The following is a 13,308-nucleotide window of genomic DNA, read 5'->3' on the forward strand; positions in this document are numbered from 1 at the left end:
ACAGTGTATATATGTCTGACCTGAGGAAAGATGATAGTGGATGAGACGCTCCAACATGCCAGAGTGACATGTGTGATTGAATATCTGCTTATGAAGTATACTGCATGTTACGCAGGTATTAGCTGTAGAATATATTTGTATGGGCTTATTAACATAACATACAAATGATTCCTGACATTGTTAATAGCAGCTTGTCTTCTGCCACACTTTGCTGTAGTTGGTGTCACCACTGCTTCCTTGTGCCCTCATGCAACCCCCAACATTCTCCAGAGCTAATGACTGATTGTTACCCTGCTGCACTCCTGTGTATCTGCCTCAGCAGGTCTTGTGTTTTTCACAGTGCGCTTTTGCGCCCACTCTTGTTTTCACTACCCCCTCAGGACCCCATGGTTAGTGATTGTACTAACCCAATAAGTAATTGCCTCTCTTCAATGCTGCGCTGCATGTGGGGCCACACACAGAGGGAGGCATCCATACATGGGATCACCTAGTAAATGGTGTGTGATGGTTCAATGGAGCAAGTATTTAAGAAAACATGGTTAGAGTCTAGTCATAAGGCCATCTCCTCCCCCAAATCCTGCCAACTCCAGCTGTTCTGTCCCTCATAAATACATTACCTGTCCCAATATTGAGACGTATGAAAAACCTCAACGTGCGAGTAATATTGCTAAAAATGGCACAAATGTACAAGAGACTGGACCCTCCTGACTCCTAAGGCTTCCTCTTCTGTTTCAGGTGGGATATTTTTTGTTTTAACTCATTCCTATCCAGGGATTATTGATGCCTTTAGGAATAATGAATTATAAAGGTGAATGTTTTCTCTTCTCATTGTACATTTTAACCAAATTTTCTACTTACTTTTTGTCACGGGACTCATTGGCAATTTGTATGGGACTAAAATGGACATGACCCAATGTATACTAAATTCTCACACATTGGTAAAAGCAATGAAAGTAATCACTTTCTATTCTAATCATATTCTAATAGTGGCTCAGTAGTTAGCACTATTGCTTTGCAGCGCTGGGGTCCTGGGAACAAATCCCACCAAGGACAACATCTGCAAGGAGTTTGTATGTTCTCCCCGTGTGTGTATTGGTTTCCTCCGGGTTCTCCGGTTTCCTCCGGGTTCTCCCAAAGACATACTGATAGGGAATATAGACTGTGAGCCCCAATGGGGACAGTGATGATAATGTATATAAAGCTCTATGGAATTAATGAAGCTATATAAGTGAGAAAAATAAATAATTCATGTAATGCAAAGGCACCAATGGCTCCTATATAGGCTCTGGCTCTCCTCCCTCACTGCATGCACGTTGGTGTAAAGCTGAGCACAAACATGTGGTCTACGTGAGGGAGCAGACAGGGACAAAGCTGCATGTGCAAACACAGAGGACAGGGAGTCATTTTGGAGGTTTAGGAAACCACTAGCTCCATGATTTACCTGAAGACACCATCTATTTTAGTCATAATGCATGGAAATAGTGCGAATGGACCGGCAGGTGGGCAGATGTCTTGTGGGGTCTTTTTATGTAGGGAAAAAAGTGAATTTAGGAACGAAACTTCCTTATTTGAAGTTATTTTTGCCATGATAATGACAAGGATGAGATTATTTCTGTTTTGAGTCACATTAATCAGGTGAAAGTGTCACCGAGTAAAACCAATACAGGTGATGGAAGCTCAAAATTAGGAGCCATCCATCAAAGCCAAGCCATAGCCGATATATATACTGTTTGGATAATATTCAAAAAATTCCAGCTTTATTGTATTTCTATTCTATATATTACACGGTTGACACATGGCTCCTAATTTCTCACCCCCTCTACGTAAAGAATTTTGATTCTGAGAAACTGTCGAGAGCCCATCCAACATTTTTCTTTTTCTGTCGCAATTATATGGACAAAGTCAAATAATCAGATATAATGTGATAAGAGTCGAATAAATATCGGACACCAAGTATGGGTCGGCCTTGTCACGATCGCTTTGGGTAGGAGAAATGTTTTGCAGCGGTGCCATATTCTGTAGTTCTCATGTGACATTTCAAAGTCAACGGCGCAAAGACCGACCTCAAAAGTGACAGCTTTAAAAAAGGTTTCCTTCTTGTAACTGACCCCAATGTAACAAGGCCTCATCTAACGCTCACGATGACCCCGCTATACCATTGTAATACCAGCACTGTGCTTAAAGGGTTATTCCAACATTGCAAGTTATCATCCATCCCCCCCGTCTACTGCTGAAGTAGCAAAACCAACACACAAGTATGAGGACAAGGACAATGATCAGCATGCAGCGTTACCTCCTCTCTCTATTCTGTTTCCTTGATTTGTGGAGCAATCCAATTAAAACCACCGCGGCTCGAATTCCAGCTTTTTTCGAATGCATCCTTTCCGTCGGCGGTTGTGACATATTTATTAGATCCAAGGGCCACCGTCTCCAGGACCAAAGTATGAAAACTTAAAGGCTTAAGGCTGCAAGGTGACTGATCCCTCTTCAATCCTTTTCAACGCCTGCAGACAAGTGACTTTTCCACCAGTGACCTTAAGGTCACTTGTCACCGAGATCCAAGGTACTCTCCCGCCAGTTCGGCCTCTTCCTTGGTTTTTTTGTCATTCAGTTAGTATGACAATTAAGGATAAGGCAGATTACGACAAGTCACTTTCCAAAGTGCTGCAGCCTCATCCTATCTGGAAAATGTCCATCAGAAGACCAAGTGTGAACGTCTGCTCCTCAAGGATTCTTCTTCTCACAAATATTCCAAGACAAGTTTCAGCTCACACATAGAGGAGTGCGTGATTCTCCTTCGCAGATCCATAATTTGCTAGGAGACGGACACACACAACCAGAGCTGAAAAGGGATGTCATGAAATCAAAGCCCAGGAGAGAGGGGAAGAAAAACAAACACACACAACACAATGGCTCGGAGTTGGCTCTGCACCTGCCGGTTAAAATATTAACTTTCACTAGCAAGATGATGCTGAGTGTGTGCGAAGTAGGCGGTGGATTGAGGAGCATCTTTGCCTGCACAGGCTAGGGAGCCCAGGATCTGCAAGGTGGGTGTTTCCAGACGGATTATTTCCTCCTCTTTCCTCATTCTTTCTTTACTCGCCGCAGAATGCTGGAGATGAATTTAGTGACAGCCAGAAGTCTGGGCAGAGTTCTTCAAAACTGGATTTTGTGTCTGCACTGATGGAAGAAGCGGAGACAGCACAGATCCATTGGAGGCGGAGCGGATCTCATATTTAACCCTATCCTATATATACTGTATGGCCGAGTGCGCTCACAGATGCAGCAGTGCTGAGTTTGTCATCTCATGCGACTCATTGTGACAACACGATATCTTACGTGTTACTTGTTCTCTATGGGTTTCTGCGTGATCTTAATTACGAATATAAAAGAGCTGACAAATTCAGATCTGCTGCACCCATTTCTAGAACATTATTGCTCTACATACTTTTTTTAACATGACACATTTTCATAGAGATGATCAGGCATAATTCATAATGCGCAGACAATACAGGGCTTTCGGAGTGTAATCGTGTAATCATATATATTGTTCACACGTTGCATATTTTCTGCCCAAAAGCATTGCTTTGTGCAATTCTATAGACCCTTATAAACAGTTCACATTTCGTCAATTAAATTATTCCTATATTTGAAACTTCCATCATGGGTTTTTGGTGAGTTTTTGACCCTGTGTATTTTTTTTTTTTAAATGGAAGTAACCCATTTTAACTAATGATACAGAAAATCTGCAGCATCGAAATCTTACCATAAGCTCATGGTGGGAATGTAGCTTTAAGCTGTGTTCACACTTGGCATTTTTGCAGCTTTTTTTTTTTTTTGCAGCAAAACCTGATCTCTTGCCAGGAAAGAAGCTGCAATAAAAAGGCAGGTTTTGGTGCTTTCCTGCTGCGGTTTTGTGCTATTTTTCCTGCAGGTTTTATATAAATAAAGAGATTATTATTTGTCTCTTGTGCATGCTGATAAAGTTTAGTGAAAAAAAATATCTCAATCTATTTAGGCTAAGTTCACACTAGGCGTTTTTGCTGCATTTTTTATGCATTTTTTTTTTTTTTTTTGCAAATTTTCAGCTGCGTTTACAGTCCTGGCAAAGTCAATGAGATTTCAGAAATCCAAAAAAAGAAGTGTCAGGCTAATTTTGTTGCTTTGTTTGTCACCAGAGTGACATTTACTTCTATTAATTTATAACACAGAATATCTGAATACTAATAGTCTTGATAAATTGGGAAACCATTTAATGGATGGTAGATAATAACAATTGTAGCAGCATCTCATTAGTGTTTCTCATCAGCTTTAATATTCTGATAAACAACAATGATAGAGTAATATATCACCCCACGTATTAATATAAGTACAGACTTAAAGAAAATCCATCACCAAGTTTTTCCTTCGGACAGCAGCATAATGTAGGGGCAGAGACCCTGATTCCAACAATGTACCACTTACTGGGCTGCTTGCTACAGTTTGATCAAATCTGTTTTATCTGCTGTAGATCCAGCAGTTCTCTGAATGCTGAGCTCTGTATAACCCCACTGATTGGCAGCTTTCTGTATACACAGTGCTTAGGCAGAAATCAGCCAATCAGTGATGGGCTGAGGTTATACAGAGCTCGCAAATATGGAGGTTTACATGGCAGCAGGGCTACTAGTCCTCTAGTGATAATCTCCTGCTGATAAAACAGTGATTTTAAGAAAATACAGTAAGCAGCTCAGTAAGTGACACATCGCTGAAATCAGCATCTCTGCCTCTATATCAAGTGCTCCCAGATTAGGTGGAAAAAAACTTGGTAAGAGGTTTTGCTATAGGGGTGCAGAGTTACAGCTCACATTTAGGTCCTGATGCCTGATTGGGCCCTAAGGTTCCTCTGCTACAAAAGGAAACATGACTATTATAAATGGTGCATGGAAGGAAGAGTTCCTGCACAGATTTAGCCTTGGGGTTCAGAAGCAGTAAAGCTCACATCTGCTTTGTTCTTTATTGCTGTTCATGGGTATAAAAGATGGCCATAAAAAAAACTCCAGTGAAATAAAAAAGCCAGTCCTTGAAGATGTCCTTTGTGGACCTGACCTTCATGCACACAGTGGGACTGAGGTCAGGACATTATATTTCCACTGTGGTCTTTTCAGGGCAGTGGAGAATGCAGTAAGTGCCGGAAGAGAAGCTGCTATTCTCTCATGGCTGAGATGCTGAGTGGAATAATCCCTAGCGGTGGATAATCATATTGCTGCAGATATTGTGGATTAGCAGACATTAGTGTTATTAGTAGAATAGGCTGCTTACCTTGAATCTAGAAATCATTCTGAATACAGGTATTAGGGTTACAGCTGAGTTTTGTGACTCTTGAGAATGCATGTATTAGTCTATATCTATCTATCTACGCAAATTGCCTCTTCAGAGAGTAAGCGGGCTTGAACTCTATAAAGCCACCTATTTCAAGTAACCATCCTAAAAGTCAATATTGACCCTTTAACGAGCCTTGTCACATGACTTAGGATTAAGGCCGAACCAGAATCTCAGAATTGGTGGTCATAGTGTTTCCAGGTAATGCCCCTCATCAGTATAAAGTATAAGATCTGATTTGGCTATACGAGAGGCTTCTAAGTTGGATATAAAGTTTAAAGTTTATCCTTGTGGAGAGTGATATGCCTAGCCTGGCATGCCAATGTGAGGAAACTTATAAGCCGTACAGTGCTCCACTGGGGAATTAAATATGCAAATTGCCTCTTCAGCGATGAATAGGACTTCAACTCTACTGCCATCTCTTGAAGGGAGCAATCCAGAAGTCCCTATGGACCTTTTATCAAGCCTAATTTTCATATTTAATTTCCCAGCGGAGCATACATGGCTAATAAGCCTCCTCATATTGACTGTATGGGCTACTCAACTTAGTGCCATGTTTGTAGGAGCGTTTTCAGCCAAGGGGAAGTGGATGCATACAAAAGAATCAATCTTTTAAAGGGAATCTTTCAGCAGGTTTTTGCTAATATATCTGAGGGCAGCATGATGTAGTTTCAGAGATGCAGATTCCAGCGATGTGTCACTTATTTGGCTGTGTGCTACAGTTTCAATACAATGAGTGTTTTGTGAGCAGGAGATTATGAGTACAAGACTAGGTCTAATGTGGAAGCCAGTCAAGCTAATCTGTGTAAGCCCGCCACCACCACTGATTGGCAGCTTCCTGTGTACACTGTACATTGAAAACTTGCGATAATCAGAGGGTGTAGGTGGGGTTATAAACAGTCTAACAATCTGACTACTGCTACATCTACAGAAGAGAAAACACGGATTCTATCAAAACTACACCAAGCAGTTCAATAAGTGATCCATCTCCGTAATCAGGCTCTCCGCCCCTACATCTAGATGCTCTCAGATTACACAGCAAATATGTCCTGACGGATTCCTTTTAATTACACTTTTTCTGTCTTCTGTATATACCTCAAACATTGGCTCCAAATAATGCGACAAAAACCTGTGTGTGTGATTCTACATAAGCCTAATAAGGATTTGGCTTAACTGCTTTCACACACATTTAAAAAAAATAAAGAAAAAACACATGGGCAGATTTGTAAAACTGTCTTTGTTGCACCTCACGATGAACTTTGGTGAAGTAGCTGAGCTCAGTGCAGCACTGTGAGACTTTTTCTTACCGTGCTAGCGGTGATCTCACTGAGGTTTCATTGGCCCTTCTGGGACTGCAGCCTCAGTGACCTGCCGTAACCTCGATGATGTCACCGCTAGTCAATGAGGCTGCACCATCCAGGTTGAAAACCAATTATCATAGATATGGATTACAGCGTGGGACAGTATGTCAGGCAGGTGAGGGATATTGTTTTTATTTTTGTTTTTTTTTTACAGGAGACAAGGGCTCAAATGAAATGGGCGTTAGGTGAGTATAACTGTGTTTTGTTATTTTTTAAAAAAAAGTAAAAGTGTGCTTTTTTATTTCAAACAAAGGACTTCTTCTGGCTGTGTATTAATTTACAATACAACTATAGGATTAGTAATTGATAGGGGTCTTATAGACTATTCTCAGTTACTAACGTGAGCTTATGTCACCGGACAATACAAAGGGGACATCAACCTCACAAATATTAACATCACTTGCTGTCTGCTTTAGCTTGGCTGGTTGTCAAAAAATTGGGGGGACCCTATGCCATTTTTTAAATTATTTATTTAAATAATTTTAAAAAGCGGAGTGGGAATCCCTCTGTTCTTGATAATCAGCCTTGCTAAAGCTGACAGCTGAGGGCTGCAGTCTGCAGCTGTCAGTTTTGCCTGGCTGGTTATCAAAAATACAGGGGAACCCACTACATTTTTTTAAGGTATTTATTTATAGAGCAGGCACTGGCTGATGAATACACCCATCAGCGGAGCCTGCTCTCATTGTTATCAGTGACAGCAGGTATAGGCTGATGAGAGTAGTAGTACCATCAGCCGACCCCTGTGACCGGAGGTACACTTTTTACCTCTGGTCTCAGCTGCAGGCTCACTCTGTCATCTGACAGTGTAGGAACAGCAGCTCTCTAATTAGCGGTATTCATGTTACTGCGGATCAGAGGCAGTGTTTGCCGCACTGTCATGCACATCACAGCATGGCAAACACTGTATGTTTGAGCCCCCCAAACCAGCTGGCTCCGAACATCCAGGGGTTCGCCCGTCACAACTCCCAACAAGAAAATGCAATGTGAACAGCCCCGATTGCTACAAACCATTTTTTATGTGACAGAGGTGGTCAAGTGGATTTCAAGCAGATTTCAGCCTAAAATACGCATTGAACTCTGCTCGAAATGCCTACCTTGCAAACATACGGTAAAGGTACCTTCACACTAAACAACTTTCCAACGAGAACGACAACGATACGTGACGTTGCAGCGTCCTGGATAGCGATCTCGTTGTGTTTGACACGCAGCAGCGATCTGGATCCCGCTGTGATATCGCTGGTCGGAGCTAGAAGTTCAGAACTTTATTTGGTCGCTAGATCGGCGTGTATCGTCATGTTTGACAGCAAAAGCAACGATGTCAGCAATGTTTTTACATGGAGCGTGAACGATAAGTGAGTCGCCGTTACGTCACAGGATCGCTCCTGCATCGTTCTGGAGTTGCTGTGTTTGACGTCTCTACAGCGACCTAACAGCAACGCTGCAGCGATCTAGTTTAGGTCGGATCATTGTCTGTATCGCTGGAGCGTCGCTTAGTGTAACGGTACCTTTACTTATAGCTTGTCGTACTGATTTCCTCAGACAATATACATATTTGTGCTTGGTCCTCATTGCCGGTGCATTATTGGTTCTGCCGTATATCATGTATTATCAGTCAGTAATAAAGGCTTTCATAGGAAGGCTTACCAAAGCTCCCGCATACATTGTCCTCAACAAATAGACAATTAATGGCAGCAAAGTATTGATAGATTCTTGTCATGAAAGAGTTGCTATGGAGTCACAGATGGTAAGTGCCTCTGAGAGTTTTATGCAGCAGGAAACAAAAAGGAAATCATTGCTTGATTGTCCACATTTGCTAATATACCTGTGATTTATCTTTCTTAAGAGCACCGAAGATCCCATCGTTCCCACTCAGGCTTGAGATCCAAGACATGGCAGTGGGCTCAGGACATGAGGATTAAGAAGTAAACACAACGCTATTCCCGGGCCTGGAGACAGCACATGTAATCTGTCATCGCTTGGCGTAGCGGTTTACATATCTGCTCTGCGGAGCGCGGTTTCATGCACATAACAAGCCAGAACACACTGTAGGTCAATCCCGAGCTGTTCACGAGAAGTCGTACAGGGAATATCAGCATGTGCGGAGCATGGCACCACGTCATCGCTATTGTATTCATCTGTGCGTGTGCCTGGCATGTGTCAGGCTTCAAAGACACTGGACAGTCTGCGCAGATCAATGCATAAAGAGTTAACCCTTTACCTCCCAGAATAATAAGGCTAGACCAAGAAATGGTTTGTAGAAAAGCTAATTTCTGAAAAAATTTTTACACTTTTATATTTGAATAAAACAAAGTATTAGAAAAATGATAAAATGATGTTATCTTATCACTTCTATTTAGTGTGGTCAGCAAGGTAGGGAGTATGTGATAAAATATAATTTTTACTTCATACAATGAAAAAGCTCATGGCTGATGAGAACATGGAAAACCAGCTAGAATATTGAAAGGATATATTAAATTAAATAACCAGAAAAAACGTACTATCCTTTAAAACGATATTTTATTACTATTAACTTATCTAAAATTCCAATAAATAAAACTCAATTGTATGCAATCAACATCAGCCAACTGGGTTGGGTAAGCTAGAAAAATAGGGAGAAATTAGCAAATATGCCTGACACAGTCCCTGTAGGTGGCCCTAAAGTGTCTTAAACCTACCTACCAGCGGAGGTTGGCACCCTAGAATTCGATATGGCGCCCCCGCTCACCGTCGACTGTCCCTTCTCACCCTAGTAGGGTCCTACTTGCTACCCACACCCAGGTACCCACAGACATACACACACAAATTGACCAATAGGTCACACTAACCAAAAAACGTGAAAAAGTGAAAAAAGAAAAAAGTGAACGAAAAATTCTAAAAACACAGCAGACATTGCTGCATAATTACACTAAATAGCATGTACCCCACAGTTACCTCAAAAAAGTTTTTTGAGAAAAAAAGAAAAAAATTTTTTGGGATAGTGCAGAGTTATGGGGTACAGCGGGGCACAGTTGGAGTGTGCTTAGTTAAATATTCAGAGGTCATGAGTAGTGAAGCCTCTAATAGATGTAACAGTAGGTCACTGTCTTAGTTAGTGGTTGATGACCTGAAAATCATAGACAGACCAATAAGACTAATGTACAGAGTGGATCCCTAGGCAAGATAGCACCCCTCCGAAAAGGTTAGCAGATATATGAGTACACTCAATGGATGTAAGTATTTTGTTGGGTGATATAGATATTACACCCTAAATTGTCCAAAAAATAAAACAAAATATTCAACAAAAACAAAAACAAAAAAAACAAAAAAAAAAAAAAAATAGACCCAAATGAAAAAATTATCTGCCTTATAGGGTATCACATATAGTATTTCTCATTTAGTTTAAGGGCTAATGCACACCAGAATACAGAGATGACTGAGAACCATCCCTCATTACTCGCTCTATATTAGATGATCTGATAAGCTCATATTGCTATAAGTAGCATATTGTCTGCACTCTAGATGCCATACGAGTTCCGCATCTTATAACATAGAAAAAATCAGCAAAACATTAAACAAAATCAAAAGAAAGAAAGAAACACAACACAAATTGGTATCACATATAGTGTCTCTCAATTGCGTTAGATTAGTGCATCTATAAGCCCAAAATATCTGAGGCCAATCCCTTATAGGATATCGCATATAGTATTTCTCATTTAGTTTAAGGGCTAATGCACATCAGAGTACAGAAACAGCTTAGAACCATCTCTCATTACCCTCTCTATAATAGATAGTCTGATACACTTTTATTGCTGTCAGTAACACATTAGTCTGCACTCTAGATGCCATACGAGTTCCGCATCTTATACCATAGAAACACAAAACAAATTGGTATCACACAAAGTGTCTCTCAGTTGCGTTGGATTAGTGCATCTATAAACCCAAAATATCTGAGGCCAATCCCTTATAGGATATCGCATATAGTATTTCTCATTTGGTTTAGGGGCTAATGCACATCAGAATACAGAAACAGCTGAGAACCATCTCTCATTACTCTCTCTATAATAGATAGTCTGATACACTTTTATTGCTGTCAGTGACACATTAGTCTGCACTCTAGATGCCATACGAGTTCCGCATCTTATACCATAGAAAAACTTAGCAAAATATTAAACAAAGTCAGAAAAAAGAAAGAAACACAAAACAAATAGGTATCACATAAAGTGTCTCTCAATAACGTTAGATTAGTGCATCTACAAGCCCAAAATGTCTGAGACCAATCCCTTATAGGATATCGCATATAGTATTTCTCATTTGGTTTAGGGGCTAATGCACATCAGAGTACAGAAACAACTGAGAACCATCTCTCATTACCCTCTCTATAATGGATAATCTGATACACTTTTATTGCTGTCAGTGACACATTAGTCTGCACTCTAGATGCCATACGAGTTCCGCATCTTATAGCAAAGAAAAAATTAACAAAATATTCAACAAAATCAGAAAAAAGGAAAAAACACAAAACAAATTGGTGTCACATAAATTGTCTCTCAATAACATTAGATTAGTGCATCTACAAGCCCAAAATGTCTGAGGCCAATCCCTCATTGCTATCCTATAAGCAAGTACTGTACTTGGTCTGTCTTGACAAAGAAACATAAAGAAAAAAACTTATCTGAGTAGGTGACATATTCAGTCCCATCTCGCCATCCCAGCGATCTGGGATCTGGCATCTAGAGTGCAGACTAATGTGTCACTGACAGCAATAAAAGTGTATCAGATTATCCATTATAGAGAGGGTAATGAGAGATGGTTCTCAGTTGTTTCTGTACTCTGATGTGCATTAGCCCCTAAACCAAATGAGAAATACTATATGCGATATCCTATAAGGGATTGGCCTCAGATATTTTGGGTTTATAGATGCACTAATCCAACGCAACTGAGAGACACTTTGTGTGATACCAATTTGTTTTGTGTTTCTATGGTATAAGATGCGGAACTCGTATGGCATCTAGAGTGCAGACTAATGTGTTACTGACAGCAATAAAAGTGTATCAGACTATCTATTATAGAGAGGGTAATGAGAGATGGTTTTAAGCTGTTTCTGTACTCTGATGTGCATTAGCCCTTAAACTAAATGAGAAATACTATATGTGATATCCTATAAGGGATTGGCCTCAGATATTTTGGGCTTATAGATGCACTAATCTAACGCAATTGAGAGACACTATATGTGATACCAATTTGTGTTGTGTTTCTTTCTTTCTTTTGATTTTGTTTAATGTTTTGCTGATTTTTTCTATGTTATAAGATGCGGAACTCGTATGGCATCTAGAGTGCAGACAATATGCTACTTATAGCAATATGAGCTTATCAGATCATCTAATATAGAGCGAGTAATGAGGGATGGTTCTCAGTCATCTCTGTATTCTGGTGTGCATTAGCCCTTAAACTAAATGAGAAATACTATATGTGATACCCTATAAGGCAGATAATTTTTTCATTTGGGTCTATTTTTTTTTTTTTTTTTTTTTTGTTTTTGTTGAATATTTTGTTTTATTTTTTGGACAATTTAGGGTGTAATATCTATATCACCCAACAAAATACTTACATCCATTGAGTGTACTCATATATCTGCTAACCTTTTCGGAGGGGTGCTATCTTGCCTAGGGATCCACTCTGTACATTAGTCTTATTGGTCTGTCTATGATTTTCAGGTCATCAACCACTAACTAAGACAGTGACCTACTGTTACATCTATTAGAGGCTTCACTACTCATGACCTCTGAATATTTAACTAAGCACACTCCAACTGTGCCCCGCTGTACCCCATAACTCTGCACTATCCCAAAAAATTTTTTTCTTTTTTTCTCAAAAAACTTTTTTGAGGTAACTGTGGGGTACATGCTATTTAGTGTAATTATGCAGCAATGTCTGCAGTGTTTTTAGAATTTTTCGTTCACTTTTTTCTTTTTTCACTTTTTCACGTTTTTTGGTTAGTGTGACCTATTGGTCAATTTGTGTGTGTATGTCTGTGGGTACCTGGGTGTGGGTAGCAAGTAGGACCCTACTAGGGTGAGAAGGGACAGTCGACGGTGAGCGGGGGCGCCATATCGAATTCTAGGGTGCCAACCTCCGCTGGTAGGTAGGTTTAAGACACTTTAGGGCCACCTACAGGGACTGTGTCAGGCATATTTGCTAATTTCTCCCTATTTTTCTAGCTTACCCAACCCAGTTGGCTGATGTTGATTGCATACAATTGAGTTTTATTTATTGGAATTTTAGATAAGTTAATAGTAATAAAATATCGTTTTAAAGGATAGTACGTTTTTTCTGGTTATCTGATGAGAACATGACAAACAAAAAGACACACAATGGCTTAATAATGACCATCTGGATAGGGTGATACCGGCAAGTGTTTGCTAACCTTTCGATACCCATCCAGGTGATGAATATGTTCAGTATAGAAAAAGATTAGGAATAGTGATGATTAGTGATGAGCGAATATACTCGTTACTCGAGATTTCTCGAGCACGCTCGGGTGTCCTCCGACTATTTTTTAGTGTTCGGAGATTTAGTTTTCATCACCTCAGCTGAATGATTTACAGCTATT

The 13,308-nt window shown here is 40.1% G+C and overlaps 1 protein-coding gene across 4 annotated transcripts in view; it reads right to left on the reverse strand.

Moving 5' to 3' along the window:
• RAP1GAP2 (RAP1 GTPase activating protein 2) overlaps window positions 1-13,308 on the reverse strand; it is a 1,028,482-nt gene that overhangs the window by 504,921 nt on the left and 510,253 nt on the right. Inside the window, exon 1 of one of the 4 annotated variants that reach the window (XM_077294400.1) lies at window positions 2,294-3,425. The exons of 2 other annotated variants lie outside the window; for them this stretch is intronic. In XM_077294400.1, the coding sequence (XP_077150515.1) occupies window positions 2,294-2,403 (110 nt within the window). In that variant the 5' untranslated portion in view covers window positions 2,404-3,425. Of the gene's footprint in view, window positions 1-2,293; window positions 3,426-13,308 lie in introns of those variants that run through there. One more of the 4 variants, XM_077294403.1, reaches the window with a different exon arrangement.

The sequence above is a fragment of the Ranitomeya variabilis genome, chromosome 3 (assembly GCF_051348905.1).
Source record: "Ranitomeya variabilis isolate aRanVar5 chromosome 3, aRanVar5.hap1, whole genome shotgun sequence".
NCBI classification, from domain to species: domain Eukaryota; kingdom Metazoa; phylum Chordata; class Amphibia; order Anura; family Dendrobatidae; genus Ranitomeya; species Ranitomeya variabilis.